The sequence below is a fragment of the Aythya marila genome, assembly GCF_965140915.1.
Source record: "Aythya marila genome assembly, chromosome: 2".
Classification (NCBI taxonomy): Eukaryota; Metazoa; Chordata; class Aves; order Anseriformes; family Anatidae; genus Aythya; species Aythya marila.
Genome location: NC_139043.1, coordinates 60,567,157 through 60,591,932, shown reverse-complemented (window position 1 = coordinate 60,591,932; position 24,776 = coordinate 60,567,157). Strand labels below are relative to the sequence as shown.

At 37.2% G+C, this 24,776-nt stretch overlaps 1 protein-coding gene across 9 annotated transcripts in view; it reads right to left on the bottom strand.

Moving 5' to 3' along the window:
* Positions 1-18,846, bottom strand: part of GOLGA4 (golgin A4) — a 71,261-nt gene extending 52,415 nt beyond the window's left edge. For 6 of the 9 annotated variants that reach the window (XM_082754908.1, XM_082754910.1, XM_082754912.1 and 3 more), the window contains exons 1-2: positions 10,593-10,693; positions 8,046-8,141 (exon numbers count right to left, since the gene is read on the bottom strand). In XM_082754908.1, coding sequence (XP_082611034.1) covers positions 8,046-8,141; positions 10,593-10,682 — 186 coding nt within the window. In that variant the 5' untranslated portion in view covers positions 10,683-10,693. Of the gene's footprint in view, positions 1-8,045; positions 8,142-10,592; positions 10,694-18,811 lie in introns of those variants that run through there. The other 3 variants (XM_082754917.1, XM_082754916.1, XM_082754915.1) reach the window with 3 other exon arrangements.
* Positions 18,847-24,776: the final 5,930 nt, after the last annotated feature.

Here is a 24,776-nt window from a genome sequence, read left to right as displayed (position 1 = left end):
ATAAATCAAGTAACAAGGTAAAAAACGTTGCAATATTGTACTAAATTTTTCCACACATTTAAAAACATCATAAAAAGGAGACGACAGACACTGGTAAAGGCAGGACATGAAGAGAAAATATGCATTAGATCACTAACTTCAGAACAGCCAAAATACAGTTTTGATCATTTAGAAGTATAAGAAACATACAATTTTTGAAAAGTATCCTAGTCAAGCCCAAAACAGAGTGTTTCAGACACTGGCACTGATGATTTTAAGCTTCCGTGGATGACTTGTCTTCTGATACCACTTAGTCCTCTTTGCTCACAAAGTTGTGCATGAAAAGCTCATTCCATCAGTATTTCAGTTACAAGCAATATAAATTTCATGATTTGTTTTCTCTACCACTGCTCTTATACAGTGGAATCCTAACCATATACAAAAACAAACAAACAAACAAACAAAACACGTTCCTTACAGAATTATTTGTAGTACTAGCAGACTACTGCTTTACAAAAAAACAAAACCAACCTTGAACTGATTTAACCATTTGTATCATGTCAGTATAGGAGAAGAGATTTAAATTCCATGAACAGAAAGAGATACTGGAATAGGACATATACATTTAATGTAATGCAACTTAATGGTGTAACAGGTTTCAAAAGCATTCCTTTTCCATAATTCTACATACATACAGAAGTTTACTGCTCAACTTTCTTACAAGCTGAGATCTCAGAATTTTGTTGTTTGTTGACTGAAACAAAACATGATATGTTTTTTTCCATTCACATCATTTCAGAACAATTTTGTTTTATTTAAAGTTACTAATAGTATTTTAGGAATCAATTCTATTACTAAAAAGTTAGGGTTTGATTTTTTTTTTCAACTGCTATATTAATTCCAGTGCTCTAGTACAAGCCCTCAAATTCAGAGGAAAAATATTTTCCCGTGTAAGATCCAGAATGCTACATGACTTGCAATTTTTGTATAGCAAAAACTTTTAGAAAATGTTTTAGAATGTGGAATGCCTGGACCTGGAGGGCAGAGCTGCTTCATTTTGTACACACACTTCTGAAAAGATATATGCCAGAAAAAGAAATGGCGAATACTATGTGTAATCACACAGCAGCAATGCTACAAGCAAGACTGATAATCTCATGAATTACAAGTATGTACATTCTCAAGAACAAATAAAATGATGATGAAATCTTTAAGTCAAAGAATATCTTGTACGTTTAGATAACACCAGTTAATATGATGAAACAACATTTCCAAAACACTCCTACATGTATCCAAGCAAATGCTATTAACCAAAGGATTATAAACATTTTCAAAATGTAACCTATCTTAAGCTTAGATGAGTCACTTTCAAAACATGACTGCATAGAACTTCAGGAACCACAGAGAGTTCAAATTACCACTTCATAGATATGGTAGGCTAATGTTTGCTTCTCAGAATATTAAGCACTGAAATTTCATCATAAAATTATTTTGCTTAATTCAAACTCCTTGCATTACCCAAACAACTTGCGTTAAAAAGATTTCCTATTCATCTCCAACAAATTATTCTACATTTGAAATTAAAAACAAATTCAGACAGTGAGTATGTTCAGCTTCTGTGAATTGTTGTTTTCCATCATCCCCTCCAGTCCATGACCACATAAGCATAACAAAGTTCTAGCAGGAGGCTTACCTAGTAATCTTACACAAAAGCCTCACCTAACACCATCCTGCCCCAAATAAAAAGCAAAACCCCCTAACCTTACCAGCAAGGCAACAAAGAAGCTTAAGCAATGGAGGGAGTTAAATTCACTCCAACTACTCAGAAGACAATTGACAGGGAGCATATGCAACTCCTCCGTGGCAAGATCAGCAGAACCAAGCTATCAGCTTCTGCAAAGCCTATGATACCTCAACACACAATAATTACGTTTTTAAGAAATAAAAAAGCTTATAAATATGAATTTATGCCATACTGATTGAGCTTGCAAGCACACCACTCTAGGGTCTCTATTGCAACTAATAGTTTACACAAACAGTAGAAAGCAATTAACACTACTGTTGCGTTCCACAATTGTTAATCGGAAGCCTGAGGCAAGGATGTCACTAAATCATCTCAGCTTCACCTCCCTGTTGTTTCAGTCTACTGCAAAAAAGACAAGGGTAGCATAAAAGGGAAAGAGGCAACCCTGCAAACACAGGTAGAAGACAATAATAGTGTTCGAGGCACCAGTAGTTAAGAGTTACCCAAGAGTTGAGTTTCACACTTCAAACAGCTATCAAAGGCAGAATACACTTAATCATGGTCCAAGAATGTTATTTCCTTAGAACTGGCTGTATCTTCTTATTAGAGAACTCATCCTCCATTCTCAGATATTGGGTGCCCAACAGTGAAAACGTTTAAGTACTTGCTCATAGCATTTTTGTTACTCCAGCAGCTCATTGTCTGCTTTGTTCTTACAGCTATATTATAGGCAGTGCTGTTGAATAAGTCTTATAATTACAACACCTAGTACTTTCCAAAAATATATATCCCATTTTTATCTGCACTTTTTTTTCTTTTTTTTTCATTAACTCTTGAGCATGGCTTTAATATGAGCTGTCGACTTCTTCTTTTGTTTTGTTTTTGTGGAAGTCACTGAAAATTATTCACCTATGCCTGGAAAAAAGGCAAGAAAAAATAGTCTTCCAAAATTAAACACTTGTAAATACTGCCACAATGGATTTTTGTACTTCAGGGGATCGCTCTGAATGACTTATGATTAATAATCACATAATGTTGTGAACCAGTTGATGTGCTTAATGTAACTAGACAAGTTGGGAATCCAGTTGGGCTGAAGCATCCTGCAAACAGGCAGAATGTGCAGACCTGTAATTAATGCTATAACTAGCCTTCTCTAATCCTCTGAACACCATCAAATCACATTTGAAAGCTTTTTAGAGAAATCCTACTAAAATCTTTCAGAATTTTATGCTTCAGACATGCTCTAGGGTAAATTAACTCTGTCCCATACTGACCTTTACCTCAGGCACCAAATTAAAGCTGTGATGTTGCTGGTCTTTTAGCACAATATAGAATTACTCTGTTTTTGCAAATACAATCCTACTCACCAACAACAAACATTTCCACCTTTGAGAAAAAGTTACAAAAAGGTAAATTAGATAATGAAACCTGGGATCAGATGACGATACATTTCTTTAAGTATTCTTAAAGAACAATAGTTCTTTTGAAATAATCTCTGTTCAGAATTCTGGAAATACAGTCTCTGGAGCCCTCATGTCTGGCCTCACTTAAGTTGCCTTAACTTGTTCTTTATGAACTTCCTGAACCCCAGAATGAAACGCTTTTGTACTGTTTTTGCTATTCCTCTCTGAAGAATTACCATGCTCAAATATTCCTTTACTCTGATGAATGGGATATGTAGGCCAAAGTATTTCTGAATGCTGGATCAAATGACTTCCTTAGCAGGCTGTGAAATAAATGCAGAATTTAACAGGGATTATAGTGCTAACAAGTACCCTTGCTCTGAAGGGGGGGGACTAGTTGATTTAATGCATATTACATATATACAACGCTTGCTTGATTACCAGTGGCAGTAATTATTCCCTTTCAGAAAAAGGAAGAGAACCAGTGGTTCCATGTTTCAGATTATCCTGTTATTACACAAACTTGTACTTCGCTAACTGTATGAATTTGCATCACGGCACATGTTCATTTCTAATGTTAATGCTTAAATGCTTCTCTAATTGTATGTGTACTGTTTTTCCATGTTGTGTACATGCACAGTAAAACAGAAGGAAAGGGATTATACTACAAGCTTGTTGAAGAGGTAAACCAGTATTTATTTATTGACCTAGTTCAAGGAGCTAAGGATGTCAGCTATTAGGCTAATGGTTTAGTTTCATCTCCTAATAAGAAAGATAACTCATTCCTCCACAGTTTAAAAAAAAAAAAAGTCCATCCCACCCCCAAATTTGCCAGATTGTGGGGAACGTCAGAAAAGCTGTAAAAAAAAAAAAACAAAAAAAAACAAAAAAACACAGTAATTTGCTGATCTATTTTATAGAAGGTTCATGCAATCTTTAACAATCTTTTCATGCTTCATCCCTCTTACATTTATGGTATTAAAATACTGGCAAAAGAACTCAAAAGTTCAAGACTTTTCTCTGCAATTAAAAAAAGTCCCAGAACCTGAGGGCACAGAACTGCATTTTCAGGATGAGTTAATACATAAATCCAACGATTCTTTCCTGGTTTGTTATTTTGATAAGCAACCTAAATAAACCTGTGTATGCATCAAGAATTATAAAAGTCATGCTTTAGATAAGAACTAGACAGACTCCAAAATTCAGTTTTAAATTTGCATGTCAGAAATAAAAAAAAAAAATAAAAAATCAGATACATCTGAATTACTGCTACCCCCTGGATGGGAGTATCTATTTAGAAGTACCTCAGAGTGGATGAATAAATCAAAGATGCAGCATTAACAAAGGTAGAAGACAACTTATTTCCAGCTTTGCTTGTCCTGATTTATTAGCCAATGCTGGAAAGATACTTCAATTAAATTTGAAACAGTCAATTTTCAGTACTAAAGTAAGACTAAAAAGTACATTGCTAGTTTATCTTTAGCTCTAAGAAAATCTACATATACAGTGCTCTGACACACTTCCATAACACTTGTGAGGATGTGAGTGATATTTGGACCTGAATAAGTGCCATGTCATCCACATCAAGATATCAGCTGTTCCCTCTCAGTTCACGGCTCAGAACTAGCTTTGTTATTTTCTGCACGTGGTCCTGACTTGTAAAAATAACTATACTAAACCAGAAGAAAATTTGGAACTTCTAGGAATGATACTGAATATGATACATTTTCCCTCAAATTCTGTTCAAGAGTCAATGAAATAAACTGAAATTTGAAAACCAAACACTATTCTTCCCTGGAAAAGGCTAGAAGTAACAACAATTAAGTTTTAATCATCCAGGGCTGTTTCAAATGACACCAAGGCCAACTCAGAAGGTATCTGATACACAAACTGCTTGAAGTAGTTTTTATGTAAGTATCAATGATTTTATTTTACACTAAAGCCATATTTTACAGGCTACTTGCAAGAACAGAATACAGAACTAGACAGAATTCTGCTTTTTCCTTATACACACACAAAAAATAAATAAATACATGAGCTTCTCCATAGCACTGCTTCTGTGGAGATCCTGGAGATCCACAGCTTCATTAAAATAGAAGCTGAAGAAGAAAGCAGGCAGGAATAAAAGAAATTTATGCCAGTGTTCCATGAATGAAGCACATAAGTTTTTCAAAATCCCAAAACATTCTGTTAAAAAAATATATATTTTTTAGAATATAAAGCAAAAAGGTTTTCCTGCATGTTTTATTACAACTCTTTGATCAGATTAATATTGTCTATTACAAATGTAATTTTTTATTCTAAAAATATTGTAAAAGTGTTGAGTTTAAATCAAAGCTTTTACACATTTTAATATTAACATTAAAAATATTAAAGTATGGATTTATTAAAGTCACACTAAAATGTAATAAGCCAGAGGGAGAAGATGTATACAAGAATTATGAAATACCGTACAGTTCTATTTGTTTAAGTTTCCTACACCAAAATGGTTAGCAAATATTCATGTACTACAGAAACATTTCAGTATATGTTATTCTTCAAAACCATTCTCAGTACATTAAACGTTGTCCAGCTTTAGTTCGTTGTAACACCATTGCCAACTGTACATAAAAACATATGTATGATCAAACAAAAACAATGTTTTAAAAAGTGTTCCCCTTTCATATAATTGGGGCATGTATTTTCAGAGATAGTATATAATATCTTTTATAAGTATCATAAATACTGCCACCAAACTGAGTTTTACTGAAATACAATCCAACAACTACATTTCAAGGATGATTTGCTTTTAACCAGTCTTTACACTTGAGGAATATTTGGAGAAAGAAGCTTTCATGTCTTGATGATGTAAATTTATCTTTATTTTAGTAAAACTTTCCATTTGACATGAAACTAGCTCTTACTAAAAAGCAGAGATTTTCACTCCCTTCGCATCTTCGCTACTTTCTGAATTTTAATTACAGAATGTGTTTCGTAAGTAAAATTCTCCTAACAGTTCCCCATGCCAGGGGATAACTGTAAATCTGAGGTCACTTTAGCACTCTGTTTTCATTCTTAATCTTATTTCTCCATCTCTCTCTCTCTCTGATCATTCCAAGTGTAACCACTGTATTTAGAGCATGATAATGTTCTTCCAACATTACTTGGCATGTCTTGTGGGGAATTCTTTGCTTCTCCTGTTTGTCTGGAAAAGCAGACTGGAAAAAACAGATTGGGGCAGTATAAATTTAATGAAGCACTAAAAGATAAAAATCAACAGAAATGAAGACGACTGCAGAAACATTGACACATATAGGTAACATCAGTAGAGCCCAACAATTATTTTTTTTTAATATTATGTTAGCAGAACGGTGAGGAGAGGTAGCATATTTATTAAATCAACTGAAAAATAAGGTAAGCTTTCAGGGATACAAATCTTCAAATCTGGAATAAAAGCAACCATCCTTAAAATTAAATACAAGTTTTTTTTTTGAAAAAACAAAACAAAACAAAACAAAAAAACAAAACAGAACTATTCTGAGTTTGACTCAATGTGGGAGTTGTATTTGAGCAGAAAAGCAGTTGGTACTTGTGTAAGTTGTAATACTCCTCATCCCTTTTATTAATCTTTTCCTTTAATCATTTCCCACTGAAGAGAGGAAGATTTTCTTCATTGAGGCGTAGGCAGTGTCAAGCCAATGAGACTAAAACCAATGAACCAGTCACACAGACGAACGTCACTGTCTCAGAGCTACATTATCTCATATTCCACTAAGCTTCTGCTGCTTAGAAGCGTCTGAACACCTTGGCTAAATCATTCCTTTAACCTTTATCACATTCATGTAGCTCTCATGTGGCAGCACATAACTTCTGCATTTAGAAAAGACATGCAAGTTGCTTTCTCTGGGGAAAAAAAAAAGACAATGCAAGCTCTCCTTTCTAAAGCAGTTAATTTATCACAGATGATGCTGCTTGCCAACATTAACAGAGCATCAGTTAATAGAAAGCCTCTCTCCAGGGACAAAAAGAAGTCGTTTTATACAACACTACATGAACAACAACAAAAAAAAATAATTCATTAGAAAACTGAATATTGCATTTCTAAAGAAAAAAAAAAAAAAAAAACACAACACAAGATAGTTTTCCTTTTGTTTCTATTACCAGTGAAGGAATCAAAATTGCCAAGCTGTAATCACTGGTAGTGTTCATAGTAATCTAAGGATGGGCCCATTGCAAGAAAACAAATACTTTATATATACATGTATATATAGCCTGCCTCAACTTACCTCTACAGCTAATAGGACTCGTCCAACTTGTCAAACAAAAGAGGCAGGAAAAACAAAGTTAATCTGTCTGAATGTAACTTCTGTCCCAGTAGTTTACTGAATCTAGTTCAGCAGAAAGATTTTTAAATCTGGAGAAGGATTTAAAAGGTGTCAATGTAGGGCTTTAAAGGTCTGTTTCACTAATATGAAACACTCCGGGATTTCACCTACAAATTAGAATCATAGAATATCCTGAGTTGGAAGGGACCCATAAGGATCACTGAGCCCAACTCCTGGCACCACACATGTCTACCCAAATTTGAGATCATGTGACTAAGTGCACAGTCCAAACGCTTTTTAAATTCAGACAGGCTTGGTACAGTGACTGCTTCCCTGGGGAGCCTGTTCCAGTGCATGACCACCCTCTCGGTGAAGAACCTCTTCCTGATGCCCAGCCTAAACCTCTCCTGCCTCAGCTTGACACCATTCCTGCAGGTCCTATCATTGGTGATATGACTGATTAGACTATTCTTATGTGTAATGCACAGGAAATAGAGAGAATGAGGAACAACAACAAAAAAAAAAAGGCATTAATCAAGGAAGCAAAGTCAGATTATTTTTCTTCTTAATGAAGCGTTAAAGCTTAAAAATACAGAAAATGAGTTTTCAGCTGACCTCTTTGTCTGGTGTTAAGGAGCTTTCGTCATTCTGATCTGTAAACGAAGATGTTCTGCTTCTTTTGTCAGTCGGTGGAGGGGACTTGGAAGGGACCTACACAGAGATCACATACCAACAATATTCAGAACTAATTCTTCCATATCATAATTTATTTTAACATTGACTAACTGTGACTTGTCAGTGAAGCCCGGGGTAGATCTTCCTTTTAAAGAAGCCACAATCAGTTTCACATACTGTCTGTGAGGAGTTCTACCTCAATGCAAAGTCTCCAGAGCAGAAAATACCATGAAACAGCCACAAGAGCATGCAACAAAATTATGCTATTATCTTATAATATTATTAAGCTATTTTGATCACTTGTGACCATCATCCTCCTGGTCCAAATTTGAAACTCAAACTTCATAATACCTTAGCATTTTAATACTTGTTTTAAATATTAAAGATTAAGGCTTCAAAGTTTTGCAAATTGACAGGCAGTTGATCATTTAAATAAGGAGTACCATCTCATTCCTTTAAGGAATTGATTTTAAAAAACAATAGTCAAAATAAAATAGAATTTAAGCAAAGCAAAAGGGCAGCAGAAGAACATGACACATTTTAAAACATCAACACAAACTTGTTGTTCCTGTTAACACTAAACATCTATTCAAAGAAATTTCACAACCCCATACTGAGCAAGGCTACAACAAGCCAAGCTGACCCAACCCAAATGTAGCTTGCCAGCCTCATGCTTCTAAATCCACATATAAAACTTCAGTACACATGTAGTGAACATTAAAAGATCAGCAAGTTTTACATAAAAAGAAATTAAGACCTCTCCTTAAGTATATGCTACAACATAACCAGAACTAATAAAGTGTTGCCATAAAAAATAAAAATCAGAACATCTCCTGCACTTTGTTGCCATACCATCGTTTAGGTTGTGTATGTGAATTCTGCCTCGCAAAATACTAGTCTCAAGACCATGACTGAGCTGACTAAAACATAAATGACAGTGCATTAGTCCACTGAAGAGATATTACCCCTAAAAACGTCAGTCTTCTAGAGAAAGAACAGAAGACGTAGCTAAAGCCTATACGTATGTTTTGCCAGATTTGGATAGTAATTAATTAAGTCTGGTATCATAGGAAATACATGGTTATACCAAAGTCAGCGACAGTTTACAGGCCAGACCAAACAGAGAGAAAGTTTCTTCCTGACAACGTGACTCTTCTTAAGTCAGACACCCAGCTTAGTACTGGATAACCAGGCCAGCTCTGTATCTTGCTGAAGAGTTTTGCTCCAGAAGTATCCATACAGCCTGAACGACGACAACACCCTGCTCGCCCCAGTAGCCTGCTCTCCTTTTCTGCTCGCCCTCTAACTTAAGGTCAGCCATTTACAGTGGGGGGACTTCTAGCCCTCACCATACAGAACAAAAAAGGTTTCCAAGTGTCCATCAACACTTCAATACTAGATGGGGCATGAAGGCCTCTCTTCACTCTGCCCTTAATGCCCTTAACCGCTGCACTCAGGCTTCCAGAGGCTTCAGAGCCATTTCAGAGGCACCGTGCTGGGCAGCGGGCACAGTCATTGCTCCTGGGTAACGACCAGCACAGTTCCAAAACTGGAGGCGGGCAGGGCAGGGGAGCCCACACAGCCGCCCGGAACTGCAGGGGCAGCTTTTTCTCCCCATCAGCAGTTACAAACTGCTGTGTCTGTCCTTCATCAGGCAGGGGGAGAGCGCAGGCTGTCAGAGTCAGAGAGGGGACATCAGTTCGCCAACAGCCCATGCGGAAAGGGGGGGTCCACAGAGGCCTCCTCAGAATGAGTGTTACCTTCATGTTACGCTTGGAGAGATGCTACCCCTGGATTTATCGCTCTTAGGCTGGTAAATTTAGCCTCGGACACTGCAAGCCAGAGTACAAATGGCAAGTTTTGTGTCCTAGAGAGAGGTTATTAATAACGGAGAGAGGGTATGGTAAGCAAAGCCCCCCTGTGACGGGGCATAGGAAAGAGCAAAAATGAACGCAAGTAAAAGTCTCACAGAGCTAATAAGTGCCGAATGCCTGTAAAACTTGGGCTGAAAATGCTTTGATAGGAAGCAGCTGATGGTCAGGTGGTGACAGCGCACCCAATAAACTGAACGCAGCTTATTTACGTGTCCGCTACGAGGACGGGAACAGAAGTCTATTCAGTATATTCCACGCTCTTTGCGGACAGCGATGCATTTTAGACCTCAAAACCCTCTCCCTCCTTCCTCGTTTACAGAAGCTATTTGGAAACGCGACACGGGGAGCGAGCAGCGTGCCCTGTTTCGCTTGTAAGCCCAAATCCAACACCACTTTCCTCCTAACAGCACTGGAGACCAACCGAGACGACACCAAGCAGCACCAAGCGACAGAAAACCACCGCATTCCACCCAAAAGCCAAAAACTTGCTCTCGTTTCCTTGCTCCGCCCCAGCGCAGCGGCCTGGGCAGCGTCGCACACGGCGAGCCCCGGTGCCGGGCACCTGCCAGCACCCACCCCCCGCGCCCCAGAGGGGAAACAAAACCCAACGCACCCCCTCCGCGGCGCCCTGCGGCTGCAGGGGGGCGGCGCGGCGCGGCGGCGCCTGCTCCTCGCTGATCTTCTGCTTCAGCTTCTTGAACATGGCGGCGCGGCCTTCCTCCCCCCGCCGCCCCCTCCTCCTCCTCCTCCCGGCCCCCTCCCCGCAGCAGGTGAGCGGCGGCGCTGCTGCGCCTGCGCGGCCGACGTGGAGCCCCGGCAGCCCGCTCGCTACGGGGCGACGCGAGGCACAAAACGCCCTCCTCACGGCTTCGCCCTCACGGCGCCGCCCCGCCGTGGAAGGGGGGGGCTCATGGTGCTGCGCCCTGCAGGCCTGGCTCGGCACGGCGCTGCTAATTGGTGTATGAACCCAATTATCAACCCAGTTATAAGAGTTATGAGAATTATGAGGGTTGCTGTGTATCCCCGTGATACCACACAGAGGCCAGAAATGCATGATCGTATTCGCGAGAAATGCTGAGCCGCGAGCTTCTGTACTGCACGGCAACGTACTGGGAAGAATGCATTTGGTAGCCGTGGACTTAAAGAAATGTTTTCACTGAAATACACTGCTGCCATCTTTAAATCATTTGAGATATATATATATATATATATATGTACATTGATCCCCCAAAATAAGTAAGAGGAAAGGAAGGAAGGAAGAAAAGAAAAAGGAAGGAAGGAAGAAAAGAAAAAGGAAGGAAGGAAGGAAGGAAGGGAGGGAGGGAGGGGGGAGGGAGGAAGGAAGGAAGGAAGGAAAAAGAAAGAAAGAAAAGAAAGAAAGAAAGAAAGAAAGAAAGAAAGAAAGAAAGAAAGAAAGAAAGAAAGAAAGAAAGAAAGAAAGAAAGAAAAAGAAAGAAAAGAAAGAAAAGAAAGAAAAAGAAAGAAAGAAAAAGAAAGAATAAAAATAAACTTTTTCATAATTTTTTGCTACATGTAAGAAGAAAAATTACTTTTCAGTCTGTTTAGCTGTAGATAAACAGAGACTGGTTGCGATGCTTTTCTATGGGTGGACTTGGCAAGGGCGGTATAAGGAAGAGTCTCCAGGACTAGGAGGGCAAAAATACCTGAAGAGCATTCCACAAGGAAATAAGATAACGTGGGTGATTAAGTTTACTGCTGCTATAAAAAGCAAAAACGCTCTACTTCAGTCAGTCTCTGTTCCATGTAGATATGACATGTCCAGGATGGCTGGACAATTCTCAGATTAGCAAGCGAGAGACCCTCCCAGCACATCTGTGAGTCTCTCATACCTAGGTGCTCTGTGCTGGCTCACATTCTCTTCAGCGTCTGTAATTAAACTCTAATTTCAAATCCAAGTCACTAAATGCAGCGTGTGAACTTCATAGCTAGATGCATGTTAAAAGGAAGCTAGTTCTTACAGCTATCAGATAAAAAGGCAAAGCTTGTAGCTGCTTTTTGTCTTGTAGAGTATTATTATTCTAGTGGATTATCTGAAAAGTCATATCAATGGGGCAAGAAAAGTATTTCTTCCTTTCTCTCAATGTTCCTTCCACTGCATCTTCTACTACTCCTGCCACTGCTTTCCCTTACTTTTGTCAGGTTTCTTCTTTACATTTTTTTTTTAGTCATTTATAGCTTTGTTCATTCTTTCATAAAATATCTTCAACACAAAAGAAAGCTCTGTATTGTTTCCTTGGAATATGTAAAGTCAGTATGTTCTGAATATACATCTTTCAAATTTTGAAGGTATATATGACAATTCCTAAAACACTTTTTTAAGCCTTCAAATTTTGTAGTGCCTGGACAAGTTTGATTAAAACATATTGCAATACATAAAGAATTTGCTCCGAACTCAGCAGAAGTCCTGCGGGAACTGTCTGAAACCACATTAATTCGTGTTCCTTTTGTGCGACAAAGTCCCTTATTTAACTGAATAGTACTTCGTTTCTAGAAGAGCAATCTGATTTTAATAGATCTTTCTAGTGTGTGAAGTTAACAATAATAATTGAAAGTGAAGGTTTGCCTTTCCTTTTTCATCTTCCTTCAGTACACCAGTTAACACAGACCAAATAACGGTTCTTTGACATTGAGCTGTCTGTGAAAGATAAATGTATTTCTGCAAACATTTCTGGTATGGTTGATATTTAAGAATAAAGGTCTGTTCCCAATTGAATCAGTAGCAGTTGTAAATGTATCTCCGTGGGAATGGGAACAAAGCATTAAAGTAAAATTCTGCATTTTCATAGCAGTCTAGACTTCTCTAATTGTCAGCGACAGTAGCCTGCACATCCCTGAAGTCCCGTTCCTCACCTTGTGCTCAGGCCAGTGCTTGTCAGACCTTTCCCTCCATTACTGCTGCATGTCGATCTTGCAGAAAACTAAACTGACAAAAGAGCAAATAATTTTCTGCTGACTTACTGTACTGAGTCCCCCACGTACAGAAGCTGCTGCAGGAGAGACGGAGGCAGCCAGAAGCTAGCTAGGTTTGCATTGCCAGAGGTCTTATTTCAGATTGCTCAGGAACCCATGTATGGTCTTTGCTGAGCAATTGGCTTCATCTTAAACTGAAGTCATCCCACCAAGTGCTATTTCAAAGTCAGCTTACAAGCAGCTCTTTTTCTGAAAGAACTGATACTACCTCAGTCAGTAACTATCTTGGCTGCTAATGATGGTTGGAGTATTCATGCATATGGCCTCTAGGCAGTCTGACCTGATTTTTAAAACGCTCTCTTTAAGTTATCGCAGCTTTCTGGAAGTCACAGGAAAGCCTTGGGCATAAATGATGAATGTGGCTTTTCAATACTCTTTTCCACACCCACAGTTCCAATTACATTGTGAAAAATGTATGAATTTGCTAAAAGCTATTTTTTTCAATCCAGCCATCTATCTCAAATATGGGAAGACATAAAGCAACATAACGCATCATTTCTTACACCTTTTTTTTATGTTGATTCATATTTTTTGAAAGGAGGTTTGCCACCAGCAGTGCTTCAATTTTTCTTTTCATCAGCATCATGTTGTTAAAATAGTGTCTGATACAAAGTATAACTATTACTGGATCATATTTGACATTGAGGGCATTACTTTAAAGTATATATATATATATATATATATATGAACTGATAATGAAGTAAACCTAAGCAGAAGGAAGCAGTAATCAGATAGGTCAGAGGTTGGACTCGATGATCTTGAGGTCTCTTCCAACCTAGAAATTCTGTGATTCTGTGATTCTGTGAACTTATGGAATGCCACATTTTGCAATAAATATAGGAGCAGTTTTACTCCTACATATAAAATTTAAAATATTAATGTTGCTGTTAAAGCACTCATACAGTGTACAGTACATACAGTGCATAAGTAATAAGTTTTAGTCAGGAAGTATTTTGATCTTCAGCACAAAGGTTACAAACAACAGCCCATGGTCTGATAGTGCAATGAAAACAGTGACAACTCATTGTACAGGCAACCTACAGAGTGGAGAGAAATAGTTATGCAAGGTACATCCTTTACTTATATTACTGTGATTAGAGCCCTACCAATCTTAAAATGAAAGCTGGACTTGAAATTCAGAGTGCTTGCCTAGCCTGATTTGATTGCCATTTTCTTTTGCACCTAAACGTTGTGACTTGCAACTACCAGCAGATGTCAGTGTTCCAGAAGACTATGACTGCCTCTGTAGGGTCGTTGTGTTATAAATGCAGAATTATATCAACGGCGGGATGAGAGTTTTAAAATGTCCAGAACAGGAAACTGAAAATAATAATAATTCTACATCAACCATATAATCCGCATGTGTACAAGTATGGGCTGCTGTAAGTAATCTGCTGGCTATCAAATATTACATTTCTTTACCATGTGGCTGACTTGATGGCTGCTTAGCAAACAGTCTGTTTTCTATCTGTGTATTTCCATGTTCACCTATGGTGCCCTGTTATTGGTCTGATCTCAGTGAAGGGAAAACTGAGCAAAAAGGTTCATCAATAGGCATTTGATTAAAGATAATGAGTGACTTAAGGAAAAAGATTTGTGAGCATGTTGAAAATACATAAAGCTATGAAAAGATCTGTGTCTGAGAAAGCTGAAAGGCAGCCTGACGGCTGCAGCTGTTTAAACCGATGAGACAAGAAACTAATTCTGAAAGTGAGGAAAAGCTGACAGGCATTGCTGCTCTGTACCTGGGGAGGGAAAAGAAGCTCTTTGCTCTAGTGGGAAAGTTGTTCAGAGATCACATTTCATGCCACACACCACTCTTTCCAGAAGTACAAAGTGCAAGCTCAGGCGCTGAAGCCTACTAAGAACCACTGCAGTAAACTGATTCACTAGTGAGGACTAGATGAGGAAAAATATCTGGATTTATTCAACTGAGTGACCAGAAGTGATCTTTTTGTGAACAGGAATAGAAAACATAGAGAGATTTAAAAGCAGGGGCCAGGATTTGATCCTGCAAAAGTCTTACATTCCTAAAATAAACAAACAAACAAAACCAAAAAAAATCCATCATTTTACTTCTACCTTGGTTAAGTGGCATTCCCCGTCTACTTCGTCTAGGTTGTCAAAACTTTTCTCTTAGCTTCCATTTCACTTTATTTGCTTTTAAAATCTCTTGATGCTATAGAAAGGGAGCCAATGATGCTATAAAACACCAGACTCTTTATGCCAACAGTGATGCTAGTCATGAGTTCAGTTTTAAATTAGTGGGCAGCAGATTCTCACTTGATTACTTTCATTATTATTTTTGCAATTGCAATATAAAAAATCCATATGGGACCTTGTATCTCAAAAGAGAAAAGAACTTGCTACTGAAGGCAGTTTCTTTATGGCAAAGCAGTGGGCTGGTTTCAAGGAGACCTGAGTTTGATTCCCAGCTCTCCCCCTGCCTTGCTCATTGACCCTAGGCAAGCTATTTTGAATTTCTGTGCTTCTGCTGGTGTTTTAAACAAGAAAGTGATGCTACCCAATTTCTTGCAAACACATGGTTTAGTTTTCCTCTTTGCTTTCCCAGCAGCTGGTACAAAGGTCAAAGGAATGACTGCTTATTTAGATGCTCTTTAAGAATATCAATATGCACATTCATAGAACACAACTATTTCCCTGCTAGGGTTTTTCTGATTCTGTGATCATACTTGTAAAGCCACATCACTGGAGATGCCGCACAAAGCAGAATTCACTGCTGAGGAAAGTCACTCAGTCATAAGAAGACAGATTCTTACAGGGGTGTCCTGAATAACATTTGCAGCTATCAAGGTAAGCAACTATTTCAGAGCATCGGGAAGCATTTTTCCCAGTTACAATACTGTATAATTTGATAGGTTGTTAAAGAACTAAAAAACTAAATACAACCAACCAATTTAAGATTAAGCTAATATCCTAGTACTGTCATATTGTTGCTTGAGTATTGTCATACTCTAAATTCCCTACTAATCTTAGTTCTCAAGTCTTGTAGAGGGAAATGTTTCTTAGCCTCCTTTACCCCTTTTTCTAGCTCCCAGGATTTACTGCAAGCCTTGCCACCCACTGAGCAGGGTGAAATACCTGGCTGAAGAGACCAGGCCTGAAATTGGTTTAATGTCTTATCTAATTCTCAATGACAGGCCCATGGGGCACTTCTACATAGAGAAGAGTTACTTTCCTAGCTGGTGAAGACAGTGAATACTTTATCACCTCTGCTGAACTACTACAGCAGAGTTATTATTCAGTCTCAATGTAAATGTGTAACATCTGCTTTTCTTGAAGCACTTTAGAAACAAGTGCTAGGAAGGTCTGCTGATGTGCCCCTATATTAAACTCAAGCTGTTTTACGGCAGAGTAAAGTGGGTCCTGGAAGACTCAAATTCTACAGTAACTATATAGTAGATACAGGATTGAATGAACGGTCTGATGCTGCTCCCAGATTTACAATTTAAAACAGTTTTAACCCTGTGGTCTAGAAGACATCTTTACTGAATTGTGTATACACGTAATGAAAAGAGGTCCCTTCTCTTTCTGTATTCTCATGCTATTTTATAGTCTCTCGGAGCTCACCTGCACGTAAGGGTGACAGCCACTGCCATGTCCCCTTTTGTTATCCCCCCTTGTTTAGCAAAGAAATACAGCCAATGCAGAGTCTTGAGACATGAAGCATCTCTTTGATTTGAGAAAACTATTACTTAAAAAGAAGCTATCACCAGACTGTTCAGAATGTTCCAAGTAACAGGATTTTGCATCTTTATCTGTTAACATACACTATTTCAAATTAAACTCAAATTATCATTATCCTATTGTTCTCTCTCAGACTTCGTTCACCTTATTTCAACACTTTGGTGAAGTTTGTTCTTGCTTATTCCAAAAAGGCCAGAGACAGAGACAGGGTTTGGCTTAACAAATACCAGTTACAGCTCACAGCACAGTTATGCTTAATTATTAATATAAAATGTACTTTATTGATGAGTGCATCTATTAAAATGCACCACTTACTTTCTAAATGGTAAAATACCAGAATTTTCCAACAACCTGGAATAAACTTAATGCTTGTAAATAAAGTACTGCAAAGCTATATTTGCAGAGTTACAAACTGCCTCAGAAAGCTATCAATTATTATGCAATTATACAGTGCAATTTATAGTAAATGTAGTATGAACTCAAATTGTTATAGCAAGAAAAACTAAGCTCGCCTTGACTTGTCCTTCAGCACCTGAAACTTTATTTGAAATAAATATTTGTGGGAGATCAGATTTTTCCCTGACAAAAGAGATGCTGAGTTGACAGGGACCGCACCAGTTTTAAACTGTGTTCAATGTCACTGGGCCAGTCAGAGGTCAGAATCTGAAAGTTCAGACCTAGAAAACTATTAGCAATTTTACAACTTTGTTTGGGACTACAACATTAAGCAAACTAGCTTGGCATAAAATATATATATATTAAAAAATAAATAAAAAACAAGAAAACCATGTCTGGCTAGATTTAAAGAATTTCAAGCAACTTGATTTTTATTTTCAACACTGCCAGGTCCTCCTTATGAAACCAGAAGCCATACTGTGAGCTTCTTATTACGATTTACCAGTAATTTGCATGAGTAACGCAACCAAAGAAATTAAGTTATGATGTAAGTCCCTGCTTATTAAAGAGTTCGCAGTATGACTTTTACTGTTTAAATCTTTTATATTAAACACGTGATACTACTTATCCACAGAAAGGCTACACTAACTTATTTACTGGAGATAAAGGCTAGACCTTGCAGTCAGGCAACGGGACCTGCTGTGGGTATTTGGGTCAGAATACACAGAACTCATGGAAGCACCAAGATGTAATTCTCATACCAGTAGTAATAACTACAATAGATACATGTTAGTTAGTCTTTGATTTCCAAGTGTTAAGTGCCATGTATTGTTCTTGTATTATTTTGCCCTTATTCAGTTCATTCCTCTAAATATCATAAATAGCAAGAAGTGTTATTTATATATCATGTAGCTCCCTATACATCTGTTCAACTCATTCTTCAGTATAAACTGCTACGATACCAAGATACTTTTGCAGTTAAGATACTGGGAGAAGAGAAAAAGTGTTACAAACTGTTAAAAAATCGTAATTATACTGTAAGTATGAACAAAAATACTTAGACGGAAGACATAACTTCCTTTTGGCTTCATTCAGATACTGTAAGAAAGATAACTTCACTTGCTGTCATGCATTAACCACTGTCATGCTATTACATAATTCTTGTTCAACATGTACTCTAAACCACATAGAATTTTGTGCTGAAAATGTTTCATACAGTATTTTCCTCTCTTCCTCTGTATACTAAAAATTGCTTTCTTTTCATGAGTTTAACTAAGCACAATAAGAAAGTTAATTTAATTATGTGTAGTTAAGCGGTCCAAACGTTTGCTAGTCCATTAGGGACGATACAAAGCAAATAACATACTGCAGGTAAGATTAAATATTGTTCTTGCTAACCTCTGTTGTTGCAACCTTTTAATTTTTTATAGCTACAATGTCAGAAAGTCTCATTGGTAATATATACTGCCCACAAACCACATCGGGCGTGGAGTCTTCTGGTGTGGTCTATTTAGCATGTGCTCAAGTAGGAGTCACAGTGGAAGGTTAAGTGTAGGGAGATAACTGTGGAATATTATGAAATAACAAACCACTGTGAATGAGGCTGCTTTAGCTTCTGTGGTGTTGGTAATCTAGAGTACACAATGCGTATTTATAAAACATTCTATTTGCTATCGCCTTACACTTTGCAAAACAGCCATTAGAGTATCAAGCAGTTTTGGAAGCGATTTCTCTTACCTAAGCAGACTGACAATCTTCAGAAGCAAAGTGATATTTCTCTGGAGATCAGAGGAGAAATTGCTGCTTCAGGATAATACCTAGTCTCTAAAACCAAAACTGGAAAAGCAAACATCATCCAGGTAAACACAGCGGTTGCTCAACAGAAGCCTCAGAGCAAAGAGAACAGATAGGTGGTAGACTACAAACAAAATCTGGAGCAGAGAGACATGACCAGCCTTCTAATCACTCTTGGACAAAATGTGACTAAAACTTCTGAATTGCAAGTTCAAAGGTCTGCACCTTTTGAATGCAGTTTTGTCTCTTCTTACCACTGATTTCAGTATGCATAAATCCAGTTGTATCATTTGTGTAGAGACACCCTAAGATTAAAAAAGTAGAAAGGATCAAGACAAAAGCTTTGTTACTTGGTGCAAAGGAAATAATGAGGCAGGGAAAGAGTCCTTGTATATGTATTTGGGAAGATTACACTGCAAACCAGTAATAACTCCTGTGAAATAAACTTTATTAACAACAACTAGTAATTTTACTTCTGGTCGGTGAAAATCATTTTTTGCTGCAATGGGAGAATTTGCTGTTTTGTTAATTGAGTCTAGCACTAAGACTTCTCAAAGGTGAAGGCTACTCAAAGATAGAAATACTGAAAGCGCAGAAAAGTGAGATTTGCCTCCTATGTATGCAGAGAAGATGAATATATTGAATGTATTTTAATATCTTGCTTACTAAATGAAATGTTTCCTTTAAGAATGAGAAAGATATTGGGTACAATACAATGCAGTAAAAAATAGTCCTATTTTTAGAAACACAAAATTCAAATTGTACAATTTGAATACAAAAAAAAAAAAAAATGCAAAATACAAAGGATATTCTTACTTTTAAAATTAAAGCCAAGAATTGTTTGCTTTTTTACCATCACGTTACTGACTGCTATTAACAGAAGCTATTAACAGAATTCTAAACATGGGACTCAAAATCAGATCTCACAGTGCAAATACAGAACAGATGAAAAAAGGATTTGAAAATGGCATTGCTGTGGAGATAATATGGTATTGAGCAGTGAGAGTAGTGGTACTGCCTAATGTTAAGGGTACAAGTATTGGGTCTTCAGCACACTAGTGAAGTGACACTCACATCTTTATGATCCTTCTCATAGTCAGGATATTCTGTGATTCTATGATTCCCTTCCAAATGCTTTTGTTATAGCAAACTGCAGCAAGTCTACTCCCTGCCAGCGAGAGGCTGCAAACAGCAGGAGTTCACAGCAGCTGCCCAGGGATAACAGCTTCTACTTTTGCACCTTCTTTCTCATCTTACCCTTACTAAACCTCTGCCAGCTCCAGTCCTTTGTCTTCTCTGTGGTAAACCACCGACTTCTCACTCCTGGGGTTTCACCCGGCTGCCTGGCACATGGTGAGAGCAGCAGCCTTCTGGGGTGGCCAGCCAGATGAGGTTAGGTTGTGCCCTTGTGCTCCCTGTGGGGCACCTGGAAGGCCCCACTGCCTCTCACCAACTCATGACCTTGTGCAGATTTAGCACAGTGCCAAGCAGGGGCTGACAGCAGAGCAGCTCAGGCAGCTGCTGGCGTTACTCTCCAGGCAGTGTGTTGTGCTCTAAACTGTTCTTTTGCAATTCATTTGTTATCAAAGAAATAATTTCAAGTTAAAAGCATCTGGATTTTGCATTTTACAGAATTTGTAAAGCCAAACTCTCACACTTCATATCTTAACGTAGCATGGTGAGGGCAGATGTGAAATAGTTTAGTTCAGTTTTGTTCATGAATCTTACACAAAGTTGCCAAAAACTCAGGCAGCAAGTAAAATAATTGTATCTAAGAAAAGGCTAGGTGAGTTTCAGTTTGTATAAGTGGATAAGTATATTGATTACTGCACTAGTATCAAACACCTTCTTTAAAACTCTTTTCTTGATCTCAAGCATTTCTCAGGTGACTTTTTTGGAAACATCCCTTGATGCCTTTCTGGATGCTACTCCTCCAAGTCTCACAAGGATGAACAAATACAGCCTGCAAATAGCTAACCTGAAAGAAGAGTTTCTTATTAATTTTTCTCATAGAGCATGAGAAATGCTCTCATAGAGCTTTTTTTTTTGTGTGTGTGTGTGTGTGTGTGTGTGTGTGAGGAAAAGGTGTATACATTTTAACAATAACAACATATTATATAGTTGGCAAGCCACATTTCTCTTCTGTCTTCTCTGTGCTAGGTTATATTCCAGACATATTACTATACTCTTTGATGATAAAATAACCATTAAATAGTTTCCAGCAACTAAATTTTAGTTGTATCAAACAACTTATGTTTCAATAGCAGTTATCATCCCACTGGTTATGTCCGGTACCATTTTTTACTGGCAACCCAGCCAAATGTCCTCTCCATAACATAAAAGCAGATAAATGCAGACGCAGAACTGGTTGTTCTAAAAATGAACCTAGCTGTTTTTCTTACCAGGAATTGAGAACTGTGGTATCTCCCGCAGGAAACAGGCAAAGCTTGAAAAGCCAGCATACATTTTACTTGTGCTGGTCTGGTAGCTATTTAAATTTCTTCTCGAAGGTTTTGAAGTAAAGCAGACATGGAGAGTTAGTAAAATGCTGTGACATTGTCAGTGAAGCAGCAAACTAACAACATGACATGGTTGTTTAAGTAACTGCTTGCCATAAGACATCATAACCTGTTTGAGATTCCATTTAGCCTAGTATTGATATTTACTGGATGTTCTGTTTTTTGTATATATACACACATGTATCACATGCATGTACATGCACATATATACATACAAATAAAAGTTATGATTTCTATTGATGATTAGAAAAATTCTTAAATGGGTTGATTAACTTTTTTATTTTTACTAGTAAATCCTCAAAATATTTATTTCAGTCTTAAAAGAATTTGGTGTTTGTAACAAAGTAGTAAAACTGACCTGTTGCATAAAAACTTAAGGTATGATATAAAATATGATTTTGCTTTGAAAAATCACTGTTAAAACATTGATTATATGTTGATTATAAACAAGATTATAGTTTCTATGTCTTTGTTCTGAGACCAAGTGTGCTTTCTGTAGTCATGTAGAGGTTCTTTTTTGTTTTTAACCAAATTGCCATGCCCAACCTTGGCTCTCATAGTCAACCAGCACTATTTCTCCTTCATGCCTCACTTCCTGTAACAGAAGTTCTCTCTGCCAAACAGTGTCCTCATCATAATTGTGTAATCCTTTTTTTTTTTTTTTTAAAAAAAAAAAAAAAAGTGATGCCCTTGGTGATGCCTATACAAACTGAATTGAAGTTGTGTAAGAAACCAACTGGCTCTCCTAACTGGATGCTAATAAACAAGTCTGCACAAGAAAATATAAACCAGTTTGTATGTTCTCTCTCTCTTTTTAGCCGAGTTGGTCTGAGTAGTTAATAAGAGTACAAGATACTTAAGATATGAATCATCACAAAATTTACTGGATCTCCTTTTTAATGCTACAGAAATGTTGAGCAAGACTGTCATGTCACTCTTCAGAATTAAATCATGCCTGGAAGCAGAATTGCTGTATATACATTTGCAGTGACATCTGCTTGCTTTTACACTGCTTTTATACTTGTTCAGTCTAGAAACAATAGAAGACAGATTCTGAATCTTGAAACTTCTGCAGTTTCTTTGTTTAAATCTTTCACGCTTTTGCTAATATAATTCAAGAAGTGTCACAGAGTAGTGTATGTATCATGCATATGTGTAGTTCACTATGTCCCTTAGCAATCATGGTTAGTTGCATGGTTAGATTTTCCTAAAAAAAAAAAAAAAAAAAAAAAAAAAAAAAAAAAAAAACAAAAAACTTAGAAAATACAAATAATCTTGTTTTATTATTACTATTTTAACAAATACTGAATACAAAGGTTTTTTAGATCAGAACTGTACAATACATACAGAAACATAAAGATTTACTTTTTACTCCTGGGTCATCAAGGCTACAACCCTCAGACAAATACAACAAAGTACACAGAGATAAATTTGCCATAAAATTCAAACAGCTGATGTAAAATGGAAATGGAAACATTTTCAAATTATATCCACTTTTCAGTTCAGAAAGTTTTGTACTGCTTCAGCTAGACCCATAGTCTTCTAGTAGTTTCAACCTGTAACTGAATAAAAGATCCACATATTGTCATAAGAAAGACTAAAGAGGGCAGGTTTATTTTATAAACCTGAGCAAAGTAAATGAGTAAATGATTAAATGAAAGCCAAATCAACTGGTTAGACTTTACAGACAAGTAAGGCAGGGTGTAAACTGTATTGAATTTAAATTAATTACTATGAATTTAAATGAAGTACTATGAAAATTTCTTTCAACTTTTTACATTTTCCTTTGTCATTGTTTTCTAGTATTTGAATTCCACTAACATAGTATTTCTCTGATATCTTAAGATACCTAAAGAACAAACTTACTATACAAATAAATAATAATAATAATAAATCAATAAATTTAATAGTCCTAAAATTTCAAGCATTGGAGTTATTGCTCTAATCATAATTTGTCAAAGCTGTTTTTGCTTTTGATGTCGGGTTCTTGGGTGCACATATGTTATACACAAATACTACTTAATTCCCACTCTTCCAAACCTTCTACATGTGCTGATTTTCAGTTCAGCAAGTAAACCCAATCTCCGAATCTGCTAAATTTGATTGGGCTTTTTCCTCTCAGGAGTATTGAACATTCATAGCTTCCATTGACTAAAGTGGCAGCATCTACTCAGGACCTGAAAAAAAATGTGCCAAAGGCAATGGTGATAAAGCCTACAGGAAAATATCAAGATACCTTTGACTGGCTTCCAGAAGCAATACATATATTTGACAATCTCTTTTGAAAAAAAAAATGGGGTGGGGGGGAGGCTGACAAATTTAAAATTTCAGTTTCCGGGTTCCTCTTCCTTCTCTAATTTAACACTATTTGTATGAAGGAAGCATCCACCTTCACCTTCAAAGCATGATACAAATTAATGACAGACATACAAAGAAGTGCACTGAAGCAGCAAGCAGCACACAGGCTCAATGCTAATGGAAAGGAAGCACCTCTCTCAAGCTGCCTTTCAATTACTCCGCTGGGTTGCTTTTTAAATGTGTTAAGCTGAGGGTCAGCTTTGCTGCTGGCGAATATGAGGTGAAGGCTCAGTGAAGGCTATTTTTGTTATATGGGGAATCTGTGCTCTTGAGATTTAGAAGAGAATTGTAAAGGAGTCAGTCTTTCACATAGGAAGCAAAGATAAAAAGAGTATTTTAATTCTTTTTGTATTTTCCATAGAAATGAAAAATCGTAGTAGGTATCTCTTAGTTATGTTAATAACTTGTTCAGCTTGGCATAGCCAGAGGGACCTCTGTAGTTAGTCAAGGTAATTTCTTTTGTGGTGCTATCAGGCATAGGGGACTTTTGATAAATGCCTGTTAGATTTCCAGGTGTTATAACATCTAAATGTATTGAGAGAAGTCATGTTTAAGCTTTACGTTCTAATGACTTGTCTACTTAACACACAAATGGTCAAAAAAGCAACTAAAAATACAGATGAGCACATACTAAAAGACCCACATGTTTAGTTGCTTATGCATAATTTAGACATTACTCATTAGTTTTTCAGGCTAACTACGGCTATATGAGTGAGGTGATTTCCTTTTTGTGGTTTGTGTGTCAACACCAAAATCAACTACATAATCTTTTTTTTTTGGTAATACAGACTGAGTCTTCCACAATGATACCAGGCATAAGTTAATTGTTAGTATTTCTACATGTACCCAACAAACCGAATACATTTAGGAGTATATCTACCAAGGCTACAAGGATGACAATACCTAGATCTATAGTACTTTTTACACTGCCATAATAATGAAAAGCGTTATATGAAAATTAAATGTAGTGCTATGTAAATACAAATAAATGCAAATTTTAAAATAAGACTTTAATTTCTAAATTTATTTTT